Raw genomic sequence first — 22,383 nt, forward strand, 5'->3', positions numbered from 1 at the left:
TCTCCCCTCCCAATGTAGATGGACATTTACGTTAATAGGGATTATTCACGCTACTAGTGTTGTCGGGTTTTTTTTATTTATGAGAATATTATATTTGACAAGGAATCGGACATGAAATAAAACCATGGATAAAACAATAGAATGACTTGAACATTTATATATATATATAAGTTTGCATCTTTGTGGACATGAAAGAGTGTTTCTACGTAATGTAGCGTGGCTTGATCTCCTAGAGTCCTAGAGTAAATAATTTTCCTACAAGGAGCTTGCCGAAATTCAGATCTCCACATTTAATCTCTCATTATCTTAGAATTTATGCAATGTTTGCATCTTCATATATTTATGAGCAGCATACAAAAATCAGTTTCAGAAATGCATTGACGAAAAGACCACTGTTCACTCTTAAGAATAACTACCTACCAATATGAACCAAATTATGACGAACTATAATAGCCTCCTTGTAAAAGTTCTGAATTACTTTTTTATATTTTTATTGTACTTTTCCATTGTCGCCCAGAGTGTCCCATGCCATACGCAGTTGAAAGCTTTCTGGAAATAAATTCAAACGTGGTAAAGATCCTCTTTGTTGTTGACGGTGTTTCTCATAGAAAATAGAGAATGGATAAAGTTCAAAAGGTGTAGTTGATCAAAATCCAAACAAAAAAAAAGGCCTTCAATAACTAATGTAAAGTGTCCCATAGATCAGAATCAGAGGAGGTGGGAGTGGCCACCTTTCTAACAATTATAGTAGCAAAAGCGATGGACATGTCATTAATAAAGGTCTTGAAATTGAGAAGGAAAAAGAAAGAAAAATGGAAGACATAGTGAACAAATGTGAACGTTTTTGCATTGGGAAAACGAATGAAACTTATGAGCGCTATGTTTTCAATACTCGTGAACAGCAAGAAGCTGAGGACATTGAAAAGTACATACCAAATCTGAGAAGACTAGCAAATACGTGTAGTTTTGAACGCCTGGAAGATAGTTTGATTAGAGACAGAGTAGTTCTTGGTGTTAGACATGAATGCCTCCAAATGAAATTGTTAGCTTAAAATTTACTTTTAATTAAGGCCAATAAAGCTCATGAGAATATTTTGAAACTATGATATAACAGAGATTTCATTATAAATATTGTATTTCTAACTTACAAAATCTAAATTTGAATCTCCGATACGATCAAGGCATTTTCATGATATTGGTGGCGGTGGGGTTTTTTTGTTTTTTTTTTCATGGAAAAGGGGTATTTCCGTTTTTTAGGTGTTGTTTTTTTTTACCATCAAGAATATCATAGCTTGATTACACCCCTCCACCTTGGTTTAGAGTTTAGATCTAGATCTATATTCTATAATAATATAGAATCTATATAGATCTATAGAGTCTAGATCTAGATGTATGTGACAGTATTATATAAGTATTCAAATTCAATGTAGATCTAGAATATATATTTATTTTATAATATTACTTAGACATATACTGATATAGTCTAGTCAGTCTATATCTACTATCAATAGATCTAGATCTAGAATAGTATCAATAGTAGGCCTATCATTAATTAAGTATCACATAGAGTAGACTATAGCCACTATAGATCTAGATTCTAGAATATTCTAGAATCTATATAATTATTAATAGTCTAGTGACTAGTGACTCTAGTCTGTAGGCCTACTATCATTATGTATACACTTATTACACTATAACTACTAGATCTAGTAATCTAGTACTATAAGATAAGATTTTTAGACTTATTTTTAGATCTAGATCTATTTATTTTTTATATCTAGAATCTAGAGACTTTTGCTAGAGTCTAGATCTATCTAATTCTACATCTAGGCCTATTCATTTCCAATTTGAATCTCATAGATCTAGATCTATATTAGTAGATCCATATTAGGCTATGGTCTCGGAATTAGGTGACTGTAGTTTGCTCTTGATTTTGTATTGAAAAGGGAAGTTTTATCATCAAAACCATCTGTTGGGGAGTTTTGAACTAAAAAAAGGTAAAAAAAATCTCTGGATTTTTTTTTTAAACAAACTCAAAACCCCTTAGATGCGCTCATAGAATTTGGAGACTGTAATAACGTTTGCTTTAAAATAATATTGAAGAGGGGTTTACTACCTGAAGACTATCTGTAGGGGGATATTAAACTCAAAACCATCTGGAGGGGTTTTAAACTCTGGATACGCTACGCTCATAGAATTTGTGTGTGTAATTTGCTTTTTTTTATGTTGAAAAGGTGGTTTTTAGCTTCAAACAACGCTGGGTTTAAACTCAAAACCATCTGGTTGCGGTTTTAAGTTAAAGCCCTGTGGATGGGAGTTTTAAACACATAACCCCTCTTTGCTACACTCCTAGAATCTGGTGACTGATGTATGCTTTAGTCTTTTATTGAAGAGGGGGTTTTATCATAAAAAAAATTTTGGAGGGGGTTTTAAAATCAAAACCACCCTTGCGACACTCTTAAAATTTGGGAATTTTGCATTATTTTTTTGTTTTATATAACAGGGGGGTTTAATTGCAAAATCCCATGGAAGGGGATTTGAAGCTCTGACACCCCCCCCCCCCTTTTGGCTGCCCTGGGGCAAGTGATGGTTTAATATTAAAATCTCTCATAAAATAAACAAAATCAAAGCAAAAAATCAGTCACAAAATTACCCCCCTCCCTGGCTACGCCCATGGGTAGAGGACAAACTCTGTCGTACAGTATATATTATGTCAGTGAGATATCCATCATGACTTATTTTTACTTTAAGTTAATGTTTTTCTTTCTCTAATTTAAAATGTAAGAAACATCCAAAACATGTAAAAACAAAACTGACAGTCACAAGGTTTTGAATTTTTTTTTTTTATGTTGGTTATAGAAGTTTTTTGTTTTTTTTTACCTGTTTTTTTTTCTCAACAAAAAGCCTTAATATTTAGCGCTTGCATTAACATTTAGTTAGACTGAAATCCTCCCATGCTGTTCGGCGCACTGGGTGACAAGCAGTCTCCATTAACATAAGTTTTTGTACTTGCAGTAATTTAATCTATATTTTATGCGCCTTCATTTCGGTCAAACTTTAACAATATTCTATGCATGTAAATGAAGCTTTATTTCTTTTATGTGTATTTTTTCTTATAGGATCTTGAAAGATATTGCAGTTGTAAAAATGATTATATTTAATTGAATAAATATTAGTGTAATTCATTCTCTACCTTTTTTTTCTTCTTCATAATGTTGATTCACCAAAATCTTTAAAAGTTAACTATATTTAAAAAATATGAATATCATTGTATTGAATAGGTCATTCCATTCTATTTTCCTTATTTCAGATAAAGCTTACTCAAGATGTTAATGTGTGCAGCAACTGTTGTTATCTTCACTGGCTTTTTAGGTAACTAAAGTAACATGAAAATTGTATAGTAAATACAGAGATGAAAAAAAAAGTTCTATTTAGGATAAAGTGTGGGAAGGGTGTGGGGATAAAATTCAAGCTTATCCTAGATAATTGAAAAACAATGAATAAGAGTATTCTGTAAACAGCTAAATCCTTGCAAGGGTGGCTGCCTGTTTGTGTGGTATGCACTCTGCACTGTTGTTTCAATATTCCTGGATATATTTTAAAATAGTTAAAAACCTTGCTTATCTTAGAAACATAATTTAATTATTATTTTGTTAGAAGTCAAGGGACAGATGATGATGATGATGATATAACTTTAAAATCATTTAAGATCATTATTAGTTCAATATTTTAATACTTGGAGATTTAAATTTGGTAAATTTTCATAGTTGAAAAAATTAATATATGCATTTGTGAGAGAAATAGTATATTAAGTATAAAGTGTCATTACAAAGAAGGAAATCAGAATTTGGCATTTTTTAGAGTTTTTGAGATGAAAGATTTATTTTATAAACAATTTTTAAATTAAAGTTCATTTGTAATCTTTCTAGTTTTGTCTATGCTTTCATTTTTTTTTTAATTATCATGTCCAGCGTGCAGAATATGTCAATATTGATAAGCAAAATATTTTAGTAAACCATGTAATAATTTTTTTTGCATTATTCAGCACTGTTGAATAAAATTTCCAAGATCTTTCACTTGTATGGCAAAGTAATTCTTATTATTTAGTTGTCCATTTCTAAATCTCTCTCAATCTTCTTCTTTACAGTTTCTTACATTTTTCTTTAGGCCACCACACTTCTTCGTATAAGTTTCTCTTCTTTTTCTCTCTTACTATAAAAAGGATTTTACAAATAAATTTGTTAAGAAATTACTTTGTTTTACTTTTCGTGTAAAGATTATTAGTGTATTGGTGATAAGGATAAACTGATTATAAAAAGTTACATTGCATCGTAAACTTACACTTTTCTCATCTATATTTTTTGTTCAGCAGTAGCCATTATGTCCTCAACCTTAACTGTATATGAAGTGGAATTTGTTGATGGCATGAAATGTGACATGTGGTCAAAAGTAAATAATCTGCTGTGCTTTGGTGGAAATGTGAATTTTCAAAAGCCACCACAGAACATAGGTGAAGCTGTGTACATAGATATCACTTTAGCTGATTCCAACATAAGCAATCTGGTGAGACATGTAAACAAGTTATTTAAATGTGTTAACAATTTTCTTATTTTTTTATTAACACAGTGTTTCCCAAACTTTTTCCTTAACAGAACACTTTGAACATTTGAAGTATTTAAGGAACACTTTACATACTTTTTTAGAGAGATTAATTCATGTGGTGGCCTGCTTGCTAATTATCGCAATAGTTCATGGAACACCTATTCAGGAACATTAGGGTTTGGTAAAACACAGTTTGGGAAACGCTGATTTAACATAATATTTTAAGAATCTCTCTTGCAATGTTATTTTGTTGACATGACTTGACTTGTAAGTTTCAAAAGTTCCTCAAGAAATGAAAATTAGTATGTCCTAACCCCAATCTGATTCTGAGTAGCAGGGTAATCCGACTGTCAAGACAATACTCCAGGGTGCAAAAACATAATGAAGGAAGATTGTTTTTACAGCTTCTTATTAGTTGTCAGAAATATGATTACACATTACCTTATAAGTAAGACTTTATTTCAATAAAAACACAAGACTACACAACAACAGTTTGAAGAGGTCATGATCAACACTCTACAGTATGAAACAAATGCGAATGTGACTACAAATTCTAACATGAATACAAGCATGAGTAATACATAGGTTAAGCTCATGGCTATCCCATGTATGTTATGGTATCACAAGAGAAACTTATGTATGTGTATTTTATCCCCAAATCATTATTTTTTTCTCTTCATTTTCTTTAAGTAAATGTGTAATGGATGGTCAAATATTATATCCAACAAAAGAATGAACCATTTCAATTGGCTGTACTGTTAAAAGTCTTGTGGACATTGTGTCACTTAAACCTCTAGTAACAATGTAGTAGTAGTGTCACCCTCAACTGCACATCGCAGCTAGCCAGTGTTGTGGGGACTAACCAGGCTAAGAGGTCACATCATGTATGTGTAAAGACCTGATCAGAAATGTGGGTCAAAATGTTAACTTTTTGTCTGACTGAAACGTTGGAAAGTCCTTTATGTTTATGTAGATGAGTTGGGTGGGACAGAAAATAGGTGCTTTGAAGAAAAGGTTCAGAATTACCTAACAGTCTAGAAAAGTCTTTTGAAAGACTATAAAAGTTGAGGTTGTCATTCATTAGTTATCAGTCATTGATCATCAGTCTTTTGTTCAACATTTATTCATTGTGCTTTATTAAATGGTAATATTCAAGATACAGTATTTTACTACTCATATTATTGATACATAGGATTTAAGTTTTATGGGAATTTGTTCATCGACAGAATAATTGTTTTATGGAATTGAGTTGGATGATATAAAATTGTATTCAACAATGCATTTCTTCAATGTGCTTACATAGAGGCAGCTCCAAACCTGCAAATCCTAACATTACTTTAAAAGATAAAAAGTATAATTAATATTGTAAACAACATAGTTATCAAACACGTGACTGGCTGCATTTACTGGAACTTTCCTTTACAGTTCATTTGATTAGCCTCTATTCAGCCAAGCCATTATACACTCTTAAGTGCATTATTAAAGGAGAGTTCTTTCAAAACATAATGAGGATTAATTTAAATATTGACTTGAGTTTTATTTATTTCAGTTATCCATCATAGATTTTGATGAATGTGGGAATCTATCATTCATGCTGGAGCATAAAAATAAAAAAATGTGTGCATGCACAGGTAGCCTGAACGATATGTTCAATTACACTTGTGCCAAGAGAGTTAAAACTTCTGATAGTCATTCTATCATTAGGGCATTCGTACAGAACTTGAATGGACAAAGTGTAATTAATGTATCTTTCAGGTTCCCATTAGTTAGCAAAGAAGAGTGTAAGTTTTAACTTTTTTTTTTTCAATTTTATTTTCAAGCTTAGAACTTAGATTAAAAAAAAAATGTTTTCCAGGTTTCACACCTATAATCTTATACCCATCGAGTCCTCGTGGTCAATGCATAATGTTTTGAATCTCAAGAAATATAAGTTTCCAAAGAGGCGCGGTGGCAGAGTGGTAAAGCGCTTGGCTACCGAACCAGGGTCCTGGGTTCGAATCCTGGTGAAGACTGGGATTTTTAATTTCAGGAACTTCTGGCTCTAATGGGTACCTGACATTAGTTGGTGAAAAGTAAAGGCGGTTGGTCGTCGTGCTGGCTACATGACACCCTCGTTAACCGTAGGCCACAAAATCAGATGAACTTTACATAATCTGCCCTATAGACCACAAGGTCTGAAAGGGAACTTTTTTTTCTTTTTAAAGTAATATTGCATAAGAATAGTGCGTACTTGTAGCATTGTTTTAAGTATCTATTTTAGTATAACTTATTTAGTAAAGTGAAGCATCTTCTTTCAGACTTTGGGACCTATAGAGCAGATTATGTAAAAGTCATCTTTTTCTATGGTCAATGAGGGTGTCATCTGGCCAGCACAACAGCCAACCTTTTTACTTTCTCCAACTTATGTCAGATACCCATAACCAAAAAGTTCTGAAATTAAAAATATTAGTTGTCACTGAGAGTTGAACCAGGGACCCCTTGGCAAGTGTCAAGTCAAGTGTTTTACAGTATGGCCAATATGCCCCAAAAATGATTGGTAAAATATTTCTAATCCCACAGATTTATTAGTGTTAGTCTATATCTATTAAAAATTTAATTATATGACTGATCCAAATTAATTGATACAATTACACTTAATATAAGCTTTTGTTGCTTTTTTTTTTATAGTATTTTTTATGTTGCATTCACAGTCCATCCTTTTTGGTTTGCTTAAGTACTTCTAATACCTCACAGTTGTATTGGAATTACTTTCTTGTTCTACTTGATTTTGAATAACTGATATTATATAACTTATCCCTTAATTTATAATTCCAAAGCATTTTTATGAAACTGTTAAACTTCTTACAATTTACAGAATTAAAACAGATGAAATAAAAGAAAACTCTTATGCTGTAATTCAAAGTTTATTCACCAATTATATTATACATAAATTCTAAACATTAGGGTTAATTAAAAGAAATTTTAGTTGACCAAATAAGAACATACAACTAAAACACTTTTTTAACCTTAGGCCAGTATTAGAATATGTATCCTCTGTTTGGGACCCTTAAATTCAAAAAAACTTGAGCAAATACAAACTAAAGCAGCTATAAAAATATTCATTTTAGTCTTTGATTTTTTTTGTTTAGCTTCTTCCATTCCAGAATCTGAAACTACAAAAGCAAAGCAATTTGAAAGTGTATGTAAGTGAAAATAAATTCTATAAAAAATATACTAGATATGATGGCTTAAAGAATGATACTACAGTGTTTTCTTTTGCTAATATTCATATTTATTTTGTTAAAATAGTAATGTAGTTAACCAAATAAGAACATATTACTAAAACACTTTTTTTAAACTTAGTTAGGCCAATATTAGAATATAGGCCAATATTAGAATATGTATCCTCTGTTTGGGACCCCTAAACTCAAGAATACATTTTTAAAAACTTGAGCAAATACAAACTAAAGCAGTTATAAAAATATTCATTTTAGTCTTTGATGTTTTTTTTAGCTTCTTCCATTCCAGAATCTGAAACTACAAAAGCAAAGCAATTTGAAAATGTATGTAAGTGAAAATGAATTTATTCAAAGTTATATTAGACATGATGGCTTAAAGAATGATACTACAGTGTTTTCTTTTGCTAAGAAAGGTTATGGTCTTGGCAGTGATTGCTTTAAAAAAAAATTGAATGATGAAACTACCCAATTATAGTTTATATATGAATATTTACATTTTTAAAAATGTAATTATTTCTAACAAAATTTTGAGTAAACAATTAATAAAAAAGTCAAGATATTCCATTTTATGATTCAGTGAGAAATGTAAAATCATATACAACCTTATTTTATGTTCTTTTGCTTACAGCTGGAAATAGAAATTATCTTTGTTGACTTCCTATGGGTCATTTTAACATATCTACTTGTATTATAGTTAATATTTAAGCTTTTGTAATTTTTTTGTGTGGTCATCTATTGCATAGCATAAATGTTTACATATAATTCCAATTAATCTGACTACTTTGGCAAATGATAATTAAGGTCACTATTACCAGCTTTTTGTTTGCTCATATTTTTTTTAGTAATCCTTGCTGACTTTGATATTTCAGAACTTGTTCCAAGTAAAATCTGATTAGCTAATTACTGTTGTTTTTTTTTTTAAGTATAAAATACCAAAATTATTTGTTTTGAGATTTCAATAGACAACACCGTTTAAATTAGTGTGAGGTAACTCAGAAAATACACAAGCCCAGGAAAGGTGACCTTAGACATTTAGCTAACAAAAAATTTTATTAACTCAACTATTGCTAAAAATAGCTAAAGAAATTCCAGATGAATGCCTAGATGTGATTGGAATTATATAATAATAAACTAGGGGGTTTGTTCTTAAAATGTGCGAAATAAAAGTAAGTTTTGGCCAAGGCACAAGCTTCCAAATCAACAACTCCTACTCATACACCAATTAAAAGTCCCACATGACCATCTTGATTCTTAATCATTTTATAAGTATTAACTAAAAACTACCATCCAGTGTCAATAGTCATGAGAGAAATAACTTGTACATGTACCATGTAATTAAATTAAAGATTAAAGTAGTTTGGGATAGACCAAGTTGGGTTCAACAGTCAGAGATAATATTTGTACTACATAATATCCAAATGCATCAGAGCTCTGACATCTAACTCTGTAGGCTGATGGTTGACAAGAAATTTTAAGCAATAAGTCTTGGTTTTGTTTAGGATTTAACCCACAATTCAATAGATAACTTCCACTTCTATCACCATAGTCTGCATGTATGTACTTTTGATGCCATTTATTGGTTTCTTATTTTTTTGTTGTAGATACATGGTTAATGGTGGTTTCCATTGCCACAGTTGTGATTCTGTTTATTGTGAGTGTATTTCTGGCTATTTGCTGTTTCTATATCTGGAGGTAATTTTTAAAAGCATGCATCAGATCATTGATTACATTAAATGTTAAAATAAATTTTGGCAATTTTTAAATTGTAAATAGAGTTTAATATAGCTAGATCTTGAACAATTTTTTTAAAATTCCTTACAGTAATTTAGATTTTTTTTAGTTTTGTTTGTTTTGTTTGTAATTGACTAAAATTCTATTTGTTTTTAACAGAGCAAACAAAAAAAAAGTAAGTCTAACAATTAAATTCCTTTTGTTTGTTCTTGGCAATGTATTTTGATGCTTGAACAAGATGTTGCAACAAGTTATGTGTTGAATGCAAATTTATTTTACAAATTGATTGCCTTTCTATCCAATAGATATTCAAGACAATTTTATTTCATTTTCATCTATTGTTTTGTTTCTTTGTAGTACATATTTTTAAGTCCATGTTAGAATAAGGACATAGTTACAGTTATAAAAAAAAACATTTTTTTAAATATGTACTGTTGTCATACTTCTTTATTAGAAATAATGGAAGCTAAAAAAATTTGTTAAAAAAACAACTCACAAATGGCAATCATTGCAAGACAAATTTCCTTATGGATAATTTAAAATATCATTATTGTTAACTAATAAATAAAATAGACAATATTTAAAGATTTCTATATCTCAACTAAATATATTTTTAGGCTCAAGTAATACAGGATAAAGATGAAGAAATTAAAAGGTAATATAAAAAATCTTAGCAGTTTAATATTGATACTATTTATTTATATTTTAGTTTTAAGCAAAAAACTTGGCCTACTTGAGAAACAGTTGAACATATTGTGGTATTCATATTTATTTTTTAAAAATAGTAATATAGTTATTGTAATATTGAAAATTATGAAATAATGATGTTTGCATATCCTTCTGCATTGCTGCAAATATCAATTAGTGTAAAATGCACAAGAGATCAATGAACATGCTCAGACATGCTAATAAAATCATGATGACTTGGTTCAAAATCTGATATTCTAAATTAAGCAACTTTGTTTTATTTCTTTAATTGATATCTATCCACATTTTTTTAATCCACCATTTAAAGTAAGCTTATTTAGTAATGTTTTTTTTTAAATAATGAAATAATATAATATAAATATATATATATATATATATATATATTTTTGTCCTTCTATTAGATACAAAGAAGAGGTAAGTACAATCATATTACAGCATCCATAATTAACACTTAGCTTCATAATCAAGATGGGACATGGTGACTGTGTGGTTAAGTGCTTGACTTCTGAACCCAGAGGTCCTAGGTTTTAATCTTGGCGAAGACTGAGATTTTCAATTTCAGGATTTTAAGAGTGCCCCTGAGTCCACCCATCTCTAATGGGTACCTGACTTAAGTTGGGGAAAGTAAAGGCGGTTTGTTGTTGTGCTGGCCACATTACACTAACCGTAGGCCAAAGAAACAGATAACTTTTATATCATCTGTCCCATAGGTTGTAAGGCTGAAAGGGGAAATTTTTTTTGTACTGTACTTTTCATAATCAAGGAAGAGCACTGTCTCTTTTTTTTTTATGCATGTGAGTTAAGAAATATTTCTTTCATTGGCTGCACATGTAGGTTGGGCAATTCTCATTATTGTTTTTTTTTTTCTGTCAGTCATCCCTTCTTGCCCAATAGCCTGAAACACTAGTGGCTCCTTGCCATGAGGAGCAATTAATTAATGGACTAGTTTTTCCTCAGTCATAAATTATGAGACTGCAGTACTCTTATTTGTAAATATCTCTTAAGTTAACCCCTTTGAAAACACCTTCCATTGCACAGCTACCCAAAAAGTCTAGGAAGTTGATTATTCAAAATGGACAATATGTACAGTTTATCCTATTAGAGACCAATTTATTTTTGGATGAATTTGTAAAATCTCAATGAGTTCCTGGTGTCAGTTAATAATTATTTATATACTAAGTTTGTGTTGATTTAAGTCTCTTTGTATTGTATTAATACCTCTTCTGGTATTATTAGAGTGTTTGTTGAGTATTAATTAAATATATTTAATCGCCAAATATGTTGTTGCGTATGTCTACTAGATCGACTGAGTAATATCACCACAACATATATATTCAGAAATAAGCTCCATCTTAGCAGACAATATTTTTAATAATGATGATAAAGCAGTTCTCAATAAATTGGCAACTTCAGCCATCAATAAATCACATGTAATACTTCACAAAAATCAATCATAATATCCAATGAAAAATATCAAAAACACAACTAGTAAGGTTATGCACTCCACATCTGTCTTCTTCCCACTCCATGGGGTTGACTTCTGACCATATGGTCAAATCCCAAAACGAGACTTCTTACCCACAATTCTTGTTTCTCACGTGAAACACAAATATAAAGTGCACTCCGTGCTTCCCAACTATTCTGTGTCACAACAATTACCAAACAATCACAGAGCCTCGCTTGTTTGAATAATTTGTTAAGGAAATATGTTTACTTATTTTGGATTGGGTAAAGACTCCCAATTCAAAAAGTTACTTTTGTGTTCTTCTAGTTCTAAATATCAATGTACATGGCACGACATGGCTTAAATTATGCCGATGTTATTAAACTCAAAACTCAAACTCGCAATTAGAAAAGAAAGTCTCTTAAGTATATATATGATGATACATTTAATTTAATCTATTTGTTTTTGTGGCATTCTATTATTTATTCTCTTTCAATTCTCCTTTCAATTTCACTTCTATACATAAACATTAACTTTAACTAGAAGTGTGACATCACAGTGACCTGACCCAGTTTGTAAGATTTAAATGTTTACTAGGGGCGGTCTTAAGATCCCAAAATAAAAATTCAAAATCCAGTTTTCACTGAGTTTCAAACTCGAGACCCCTCAAGCGTGCTGTTTATTTTTCAGTTGTTTTACACTGCCACGAAGAGTGATGATTATGTTGGGTTGTTGTGGTAACTGGTCCTGTCTGTGGTGAATTAACTTCTATTGTAAAGTTCTCTTTATTAATTCACTATTGTGTTTATTATATTTGTAAGTAGAAAGAGAACATGATGCCAGATCATGTCTCAGTGGTTCAAGAGTAGTTACATAAATAATCTAGTGTTCCTGGCACAAGTCTGGAGCATAAAATTGAAATAGTTTCAGAAGCTCAGGAATGTCTTATACAAACTAGAAAATCTTGATGAAAATTTTACTATTTAATGTACATAATCCAGATCAGGCTTTAAAACAGTCACAGAAACAATGTTTCTTTTTTTAAGCACCTAAGAATGTTTTGAAAACATTTGGCATGTTGAATTGAAGTGGAAGAAAAAGGGGTAAAATATTGTGGGGTAATAGTTGAACAAATTTGCTTCTTTATTGCTTTGTTTGTGTTTTGTTTTTTACCAGTTGCTCTAAATAGAGCTAAGTTCCTTTCAGTGTGTTAATTTTTATGAAGTCATCAAACTGATTGGGAATTGATGATTTCTAATTCATCTAGACTTGATCTAGAACTAGAGATATTTTACGATGCCAGGCACCTATAATAGAATTTACGTAAATCTAAATTTGACTCTGACTCTGCAAAGATTGGTCTGAAAGAAGAAAACTTGAATTCTTTCAAAGTGTGATAAAATATGTCCAGTGTCTGTACACCTTGTAAAGAAATTGCCTAGTATAAAAAATAATAATAATATAGAATTAAATGTCACTGATCCAGCTAAGCAAACCATTACATCTGGTGTAAGTCTCATTTCACTTGTGACAAAAATTCCCATTCATTTTTTTAAATAAAATTTTTGTTACCGCTATTAAGGAATGTGGAATACACTAGAGTCATTATGATCATAAAATCATTGCCAAGTGACAAGAACGGCATCATTCTGACGTTTTCTATGGTAAAAGTGTACAGATTTTGACAAATGTACAAAATGTTTTATATAACTTATGGTGTGTTAACTTTAGGATTGATGCATTTCGTGTATTACATATTACATGCTTAAATGATTTTTAGTCTTTCCTGAATATATTTCTTAATATTTAGGGAAAATATGCATTTGCCACCCAAAATACGCATTTCCAGGTCTTGGAATACACATTTCCATTTTGACATGTAGGGATCTCTGTATCATTAATACCTAATCTCAAGTCATTTATAGTGTTTTTGCAGTAACTGTAAGGACTTTGATTATTTTATTAATAATTATTAAGTTGCCTAGGTATAAAAGATGTAATTTGGATTGCAATGTGCATGTGTGTTATAATTAATTTATTATTTCTTATTAATTAATAAATATATCAGTCCCAAGGTTCAGCCTAACAGATACACCATACACACCCAGTTGTACATAAATTAATAAACAATGTGTATGATGATTTACAATTAAACTATAAATTTAATCCAATGAGATTTATACAAGGAAATGACATATGATTAATGGGAATGAAAAATGAATACATATAGCATGATGTAAACAACTAATGACTCTATAGTATAGTTCAATTAACTAATTAAATATTATTTCAAACAAAAATAACCACCTCATAGAATGATATCGAATAATATTGATCTCAACAATATTTCATTTCAAGACAGAGACTGTTATAGATTCAGTTAACTTCATATAAAATTGTTCAGGGTAACACAAGTATCTTCTAACCAAGACAAATATTCACCAACGATAAAAAAAATCAAAGTTCAGAGTAGCACCTAACCTCACATCACAATGTAACACCAAGACTGACACTGAAAATCTGGAATCTTGACACATGCAACTTGAAACCCTATCTAAAGACAATTAACAGATTCGTCTAATCTTCTAATCTAACTACAAAATACAAATACGACCGAATCTATATTAAAATAACTTTACAATGTGAAATAAATCTCAAATAGTCCTTCAAGAATATAACCAAGGCAAATGCTAATGCTGTCCAGTAACATAAAACACATGGAAAGTTCAGGAACTCAAAAGATACAACTTGGATCTCTAGTGCAAGATGGCGAGAATCTACCAAAAGTACAAGAAGAAAAAATTGATGTCATATGAAAAATTACGACAAGCGACAAGGGGAAAAAATACGGCACAAAATAAAATAGCACAAATGACGTCATTGCCTATTGAAGAAAGTGGTGCTCTTAGATTGTGAACATTTTTACTACAAAACTAACTGCGACAGTAAATGAATCTAACCTTTTTTTTCTAATATTTTCATAATTTGAAGCTAATTACACATTCATTTAGCTTTTCAAATTAAAAGCTCAAGTATTCTTGAACACTCTCCTTTCTGTATACATTTAGTTAACTTGCAAAAACTCATAAAATCACTAGATTTGCAGTATTTTGATGTTTGGTATACTGGGTATTGATTGATTGCTTGACATTTCTGCAGAGAGTTGATGTGTAATTCCATAAATTTTGTAATTTTGAAGAAAACAAATTTCTTCATTATAATGTAATTGAACTGCATTGATCATTTAATAACTACATTTTTCAAATAATTTTGTTTCAGAATAATTTTTGGAAATTACAAGTCTCACATAGGTATACAACAATTATCAGATTGAAAAAATATTTAATAAAAATATTATAAATATATGACTTAAGCCTAATTCTTCTTGTAACTATATCATTATTCCATAACTATTTCAGAAAAAAAACATAAAAAATTATTATCTGAATATAAATGTACTTATAGAAATATAATCACTTATATATTCTTTTTTTTTTTTTGTTGTTATTTTAGCGAGAATGAACTCACCATAGTAAAGAAAGAGGTATGTTTATGTTTGATTTAAACTACATACCTTTCTTTTAAAATAAAATTTACTCTAACATTGTAAAAGGCCATGAAGCTTTAGACTTCAACATAGATTATCATATAGGACTCATTCTATTGACAGTGTGCTACTTTACGTCTCATTGAAGTGTATTCAACTATTAGCCTTGACTGACCTAAAGGCATATAATTATATATCAATGTTGATAATTTCTTTTCTAAGATACTACTTTATTTCCTGAAACCCTTATACCAAAAGGTGCAAAAGAACTTTCATTCTTCTCCTTCTAGCCAGTCTTTTGCTTCTGAGCTGTAGGCTCTTTTGCAGACTGTGACAAGGGGAAAAAAAATATTTTTTTTTTTTTTTTCATCTGTTCTTTACTGCCGTGTAGTGTGTTGGGTATGTTGGGCTGTTGTGGTATTAGGATATGATTCACAGTTTTGTATTGGTGGGTGCAGTGTCTACAGAGGGGTTGGTGAATAAGATTTGTCCTCGGTTCTGTTAAGGGGATAATTTAAAGGTGTGTGTCCTGTTCTTAGTTGGAAAATTGCAGATGGCTCTTTTCAGGGAAGGAAATTGGTACTATTTAATTTTTTTAGCATTGTCATTTCTTTGTACATAGCTTTGCCTGTGTTTCCTGTTGCCCATTGGTTGAGCCACTTCTCTTTGTGGTTGCTGGCTAGTATTGAGGTGAGGTAGTTTACTGTTCTGTCTGCTTATTCCGTGGATGACCTTACTTTTGACAGTCTATCAGACTTTTCATTTCCTATAATGCTTATGTGCCCAAAGATCCTTTGTAATATGACTGTTATATTAAATTTTGCTATAATTTGATGGATTTATTATGATTAGTGTTGTCAACTGTCTTGAAGTAGATAAGGTGTTGCTAGTCACTTCTTGAAGAGTGGACTGAGAATCTGCAAAGATAACAATATCTGGTGGTGCTGGAGTTCTGTTATAGAGCTTGTGTTCAGCTTCACTTCTTTTAAGTTTGAATTCCAGCTCTAAGCTGGTTGGTCTTTGTCTCTGATGTACCCGCACTCTAATGATCCTAGTCATAGATGGACTTTAATCATCTCACGTTTAATGACCACTTGAAATTTGTTCTGTTTAACATTTTTTTATATCTTATACATCAGTTGTTAATTTGTTTTATGTCTCCAAAATCTAAGAAAATATCAGCAATAAAAAAAATAAATCAGGAAAGCTCCATTTATTGTATCTTAATAAAAAAAAAAGTTTATCGTTCTACCTTAATTAAAAAAAAACACCTTTTTTTTTACATATACCTACCATGTAATTTTTTATTGTAATTTTTCCCAGCTTCAGTGTTTCAAGGATAGGTAAATCAGTTCATTTTTTTCTTAATTTATTTACAGTTTAGCCTACTGAGGGTATACATTTCTAAATTAAATAACTTTGATGGTGTGGTAATGGGACAGAAATAATAACCTTGTAAAAACAAAAAGATAGTAAAGCTAAAATATCAAATGTAGATTTACTTTTATGAAGAGCGAATGATGAAAAAAAGGTTTTTGTTTCCATATTAATTGGTATTGTTATTGTATGGTTTTCGTCACATTCTATTAGTTGCTTTAATGTTTATTCAATTTAAAGAAACAGCTTCAATAAAAGAACATTTGTTTTTATCAGAAACGAATGGGTTTAAATTACTGACAAATATTTTAAACTTCATTTAATGCAATTTGTTTATCTTTTTATAGGGCTGCTTTAGAACCACATAATAAGGTATGTTTTATCTTTAAAATTAACAATGTTTTAAAAACAATAGTTACTTTTCCTTTCACTAAAATACTTTCGAAAAAAAAAAAAACAACTTGTCACTTTCTTACAACTAAAACCTTCATTAATAAGCTAGTAGTGTAGAGGGAGTAACCTGATAAAAGACGAAATCATTTAAGTAAGACTTCCAATCAAAAGTAAAAAAAAAAGTAGTTTCCCTTTCAGACCTTGAGATCTATAGGGTGGATAATGTAAAGGTCATCTGTTTCAGTGGCCAATGGTTAGTGAGGGTGTCATGTGGCCATCACAACGACCAATGGCCTTTACTTTTTCCCAACTAATGTTAGGAGCTGGTGGTTTCAGGGGTGCCCAAAGATCTTGAAATTAAAAATCCCAGTCTTCACGAGGATTTACTGCTCAGCCACAGCGCCTATTAAGTGATTTAAAATTAGAGACAAAGCTGGTAATAAATGTCTTCATTATCCATACAAAATGCTACAGCCCATGGTGGGCCCTGACCTGCTTTAGCACATCTCTCCATTCTGATCTATCCTGTGCTTTACGTTTCAATGCCTGACTTTTAGCTGTTGTATATCTTCAAAGTCTAACTACTTATAAATGATCTGGAATGTTCAGAAAGTACATATTTGAATATTAGACACAACTACTATTCTCATATTTATGTTGAATGTAGAATAAGTGGTTCTTAAAGGTTGTTATTGCTTGTACTGGTAGTAGTAATGGACATAAGCCCTTCACTTCCCTACTTTTAAAAAGCTTCCAATGGCTTGTGTTTCCAAAACCACTGACAACCTGTTCAACTCCTGACCTTCACTAGGGGATCAGATATTGAGACTGAAGGAAATGCTATTACTCACTGACAGGAGAAGGGGTAGGCTCAGGCAGGATGAGCTCATTAATCTTGTCTGGCTGCTCATCTAGGAGAAGGAAAACTCTGAATGCAAATTTCTGCTTTATTGTGGATGTACCCAAATTTGGGAAAGGCTTTAGGACTCAACACTGTGGAAAAAAAGAAACTGTCGACTTCATAGGCAGCTTGCAGCACACATTTCCACACCTTGTCATAAGCTGCAAAGCTTCTGATTGCAAATTGTATCTGATACTTGCTGTTCCTTTGCATACATCAGCTGCATGGAAAGTGGAGAACTGCTGTGTGAACATAGCTAATGCCCAAGCATTCATCTTATTTTTATGATATGATTCTTAGTAGCTTTTTGACTGAAGGAGGCGATGATAGTATAGTAGAGTAATTTAAATGAATGTAAATTAATTATGTATCTTTATAGTATAGGTATACAGATTTTAAATAACATAAATAAATATTACATTTATAGTAAATGTTTAATTGTATTTTTAGGTGTAATATTTTTTGTATACTTACATCATTGCTTGTTTATTATTACAGTCAACTGAGATGCTACCCTCTATACCTGTCTCGACATCTAAGTAAGATGTTATATATTGCTTCTTTTTAAATAAAAATAGATGTTTTGTATGGCAAGGATTTGTGCAGTGTGCAGACTTTTATTTGCATATTAATTTTACAGATATCTGAAACCAAATTTGACAAACTCAACATTTGTACAAGAACCTTCTGATGTAATGGATGATTGTCTGGAGTCTGGGAACATACCTTTGCTTAACATTAGGGTAACAGAAGAGGATAATGACATATTTGATGTAAATAAGCCATTTAGTGATTAAATTAATCTTTGTTTCATTTGATGTACTTTTAATATTTTTTTATTAAGTTAACATGGAGGCAATTTCTATATTGTTTCATCAACCTACCAAAAAAAGTGTCTGTTCTTTATTATTCCTCAAAATTGCACATAATGATAATAATTTTCTAAAAATAAGCTGGTAGGAGATTTTTGTTTAGATCATTTCCTCTCACACAATAGTTTATGACATGACTCCTCAGTTTTATTTTGATGTGAAATTGTATAGTCCTTTCTCAATCTATGTTTAAAGCAGAATGGATTTGATACCAACAAGCATGATTTGAAATTTTGATTGAAATAAGCAGACACGATTGTGTCTGTTCCCTCTTTTGAACCTCATGCTTTTTCACAGTAATAAAAGCATTAACTTTAAACAGTCTAATTCTAGTCCACTGAGAAATTGAACTGCTTTTTCTGTAATTTCCAAAATGGCGCTATACCATTGCACCATTTTTTTCAGTACTTGCTGATCTCATTAAAATTTGAGTCAGATTCTAAGAATTAACAACCAATCATAATAAAACTACATGTTAAGCTTTGCAAATCACTGCACCCATGTGTTTACATTGAATTGGTGTGGTTTTACCTGATAATTTGCAATAAACATGAACTAGGAACATATAAGGTAGGCATAGGCTTGTAATAAACTTAAAGTATTGATATTTTAGTTGATTCATAAAGAGAAATGTTTTTCCTTCCATTGAGATTGATTGATAAGAAAACAATTTGATTTTTCATTAGATCTAGAGCTTGAAAGAAAATAAGTAAATAGGGGCATGGCCCTCAGGAGCTCAGTGGACAGTTTGTTTCAGGGTACAGGGCTGGTAGGGTTAACATTTTAAAAAGTTGTCAATTTAATTCATTGTTATCTCACTTTTAAAAAAAATCATATTTTTTAAGTAACAAATATTTGGTAATGTGTTGATGAAATCACTCTTCTACTTCTACATGCATTGTATAAATAATAGTAGTTACATTTAGTTTAAAACATTGTATTTCTTAAAAGTAATAGTCTTCTATAAACAAATTTTAGCTTTGTTGATCCATGTTACAAATTTACATTTTTTATCATGCGAAATTGATGCAGGCACAAAAAAAAAAGTTACTACCATGTGTTATTGTTTCATTGCATTTATCCTCCATGTATTATTATTGATAACTACTGTTGGTTAATGTTATGACTATGGCTTGAAGTGAGATGTTTAGTGTTTACTAAAGCACTATCAACTGAAAATCTGCAAACCAAAAGTACCATAAAACTGCAATAATTTAAGAAATCTTTATGTCAGAACTTAAGATCTTTTAATTTCAAATGTGTATTTACAAATTGTCTTAGAAATTTTTTTTATTTATGAATTGTAATGTTTAAAAAAATGTAAATGTTACTTTCTCTGAATGTAAGGCACAGACCATAAGAAGAGAAAAAAACCCTAACAGATGCCTTCTTTTCTAACAGAGGTTTTATCATCTTTATTTAAATGTGATATTGGGGGTTTTAAAATTCTACAATATTTTAAAATTAATTAGGCTGAACAAAATATTTTTATAAGATCAAGAGTTTTTAATGTTTGTTTATACAAATGTTTATAATTGTTTATCTTTTGATTTGTGCAACTGAATATACTTTGTGTGTATTTTAAATTAAATATTTTTTTAACATCTCCAAACTTTAGAAAGATAAAAAAAATTATTGTGTTAGTTATTTTTTAAGATTCTGGCGTAGACCACAACAAATATCTTTCAACTCTCTTGGATGAATTGAGTTTTATTTCTGCATCTAAAATCTGAGATCTGTAAATTTATATTCTTGCCAATTTTATGTTAGAAGTGTAGGTCATAAAAAAAAACTACTTTTAACTGCATTGAATGTGTTCATGAACGTGCAAAAATATGTTGCTATGAAAGATCTTTATTTGCCAATGTATACATCTATACTAATTGCATGTCATACTTTCAGTCTTTTCTAGTCAATGTTTTAGGCTTTATAGTTTACTTGTGAACTGTGGCTGGCTGTCTATTCAATATTTTAGTTTTTATAGTGGACAAGTGACTGTGGCTGGCTGCATTGAATGTTTTAGGTTTTATAGTTTACTAGTGTTTAATGTTGCTAAAATATTGTTAAGTATTTCTGATCTTCTGGCTAGATGTACTAGTAGGTATACAAATAAAAACACTGTAAAGAACTTGACGACTCAACTTTCAGCTTCATATAACTTTATTGACTATTAACTCTAACAATTCGTCACTGTAACATGTAGCGTAGAAGACTGTACAATATCTGTCAGTTTATAGTTAGCTATACTTCGTTGCAATTCATCTCTTCTCAACTTGCATCGAGCTGTATTCCGCTCTACTCAGCTGTTCCAAGTCATACTCAAGTCTACCGAATCAGAGCGTACACGTCTTACATCGACTGTTTCGACTGTAAAGGCTCAAGTCCACTGTAGTTCGCTGTATAGACTTTAACGACAGTAGTCCACTCCAGTTAACTCTACCCTAGTTAACTTGCATCGAGTCGTACACATCTCTCTTCTACTTTCTCGCACAGTAGACAACAGTAACGACGACTCTACCTACGACTCACTCACGACTGACTTTCACATTAACTTTCTGGCTTATATAGAGTCCCTAATCGCTCCTCCAAAGTTGCACAAACACTGCTAATATCTTCTGGAACAACACGTTTATACATGTGGATTCCAGAGAACACCCGCTGCAGTGTTATCTTGCCGGGGTCACACGTAGTGACCTCTATCTGTCACTGTTCATTTGTAACACTGCCCCTTCTTAGATCTGTTCGTCCCCTAGAACAACACGTGAGGACACACCCTGTCTTTATTTATACGCGTAGATTCCAGAGAACACTCGCTGCTGTATCATCTCGCCGGGGTCACACGTTGACCTCTACTTATCGCTGTTCATTTGTAACAATATATATCTGTCGAAAATAAAATAATCTCTTAACGTGAAAAATAGAGGAAAACGGTGTAATGTTTCTGTTTATCTACCTTAGTGCTCTTCTTATTTTAGCTATTCTGTTGAATGATTGCCTGAAGCACAATACTTGTAGTCACATGTGAGAGATTGGTGCAACTTCACCCAACCATGCAACTTACCAGACACCAAATTTACTTTTTCTTTCCTGTGCCTCTTACCTGATAATGTATAATTACCTCCTTGAATGCCAGTTCAGGTAACTTATAGGGTCAAGTACTGTGTATATGGATCTACATTTAGTGCGTGAAAAGTCAAAGCTTTGTTGTCATATTGTTATTGCATCATTGATATTGTTGCAGAAATAATAACACTATAATCAAACCACATGTCATTCATTTTTATAAGAATATAATTTTATTGTATATATTTAATATATTTCAGATTTTTTTTTTCAGAGGCACAACATCCTGAATTAAGAATTTAAAAAATCTTTTGCTGTTATTAGTTTCTAATACATTTTAGGTTTAAGTGAATACTGATTTCTATGTGTGTTACATGTGTCTGGTTGATTTAGCTAATATAAATATACCAGTTTGTGATGTCCATTACAAAAATATTATATATTTTTATTAAACTGTATTTATTCATGTTGATTAAACCTTCAGATTTAAATTTAAAATATCACTATTAATGAAGTTGCTCATTTTT

The 22,383-nt window shown here is 30.9% G+C and overlaps 1 protein-coding gene across 1 annotated transcript; it reads left to right on the forward strand.

The window, feature by feature from the left end:
* The first annotated feature begins 1,265 nt into the window (after nucleotides 1-1,265).
* On the forward strand, nucleotides 1,266-22,359 carry LOC106062917 (uncharacterized). Its single transcript, XM_056010193.1, has 17 exons — nucleotides 1,266-1,390; nucleotides 1,861-1,997; nucleotides 3,311-3,372; nucleotides 4,370-4,563; nucleotides 6,152-6,383; nucleotides 7,731-7,784; nucleotides 8,095-8,148; nucleotides 9,422-9,512; nucleotides 9,711-9,726; nucleotides 10,169-10,206; nucleotides 10,661-10,673; nucleotides 14,983-15,014; nucleotides 15,217-15,247; nucleotides 16,574-16,593; nucleotides 16,975-16,999; nucleotides 18,420-18,460; nucleotides 18,562-22,359. The coding sequence occupies exons 3-17, from the start codon at nucleotides 3,327-3,329 to the stop codon at nucleotides 18,716-18,718; spliced, it is 1,044 nt and encodes a 347-aa protein (XP_055866168.1). The 5' UTR covers nucleotides 1,266-1,390; nucleotides 1,861-1,997; nucleotides 3,311-3,326; the 3' UTR covers nucleotides 18,719-22,359.
* Nucleotides 22,360-22,383: the final 24 nt, after the last annotated feature.

Source organism: Biomphalaria glabrata, chromosome 14 (genome assembly GCF_947242115.1).
Source record: "Biomphalaria glabrata chromosome 14, xgBioGlab47.1, whole genome shotgun sequence".
Taxonomy (NCBI): Eukaryota; Metazoa; Mollusca; class Gastropoda; family Planorbidae; genus Biomphalaria; species Biomphalaria glabrata.

Bases quoted from the DNA above. Each gene is read 5' to 3' on its own strand.
- LOC106062917 (XM_056010193.1), top strand. From the start codon at position 3,327: ATGTTAATGTGTGCAGCAACTGTTGTTATCTTCACTGGCTTTTTAG. The intron at 3,373-4,369 runs GTAACTAAAGTA...TTTTTTGTTCAG, and splicing joins TATCTTCACTGGCTTTTTAG to CAGTAGCCATTATGTCCTCA. The intron at 16,594-16,974 runs GTAAATCAGTTC...ATCTTTTTATAG, and splicing joins CTTCAGTGTTTCAAGGATAG to GGCTGCTTTAGAACCACATA.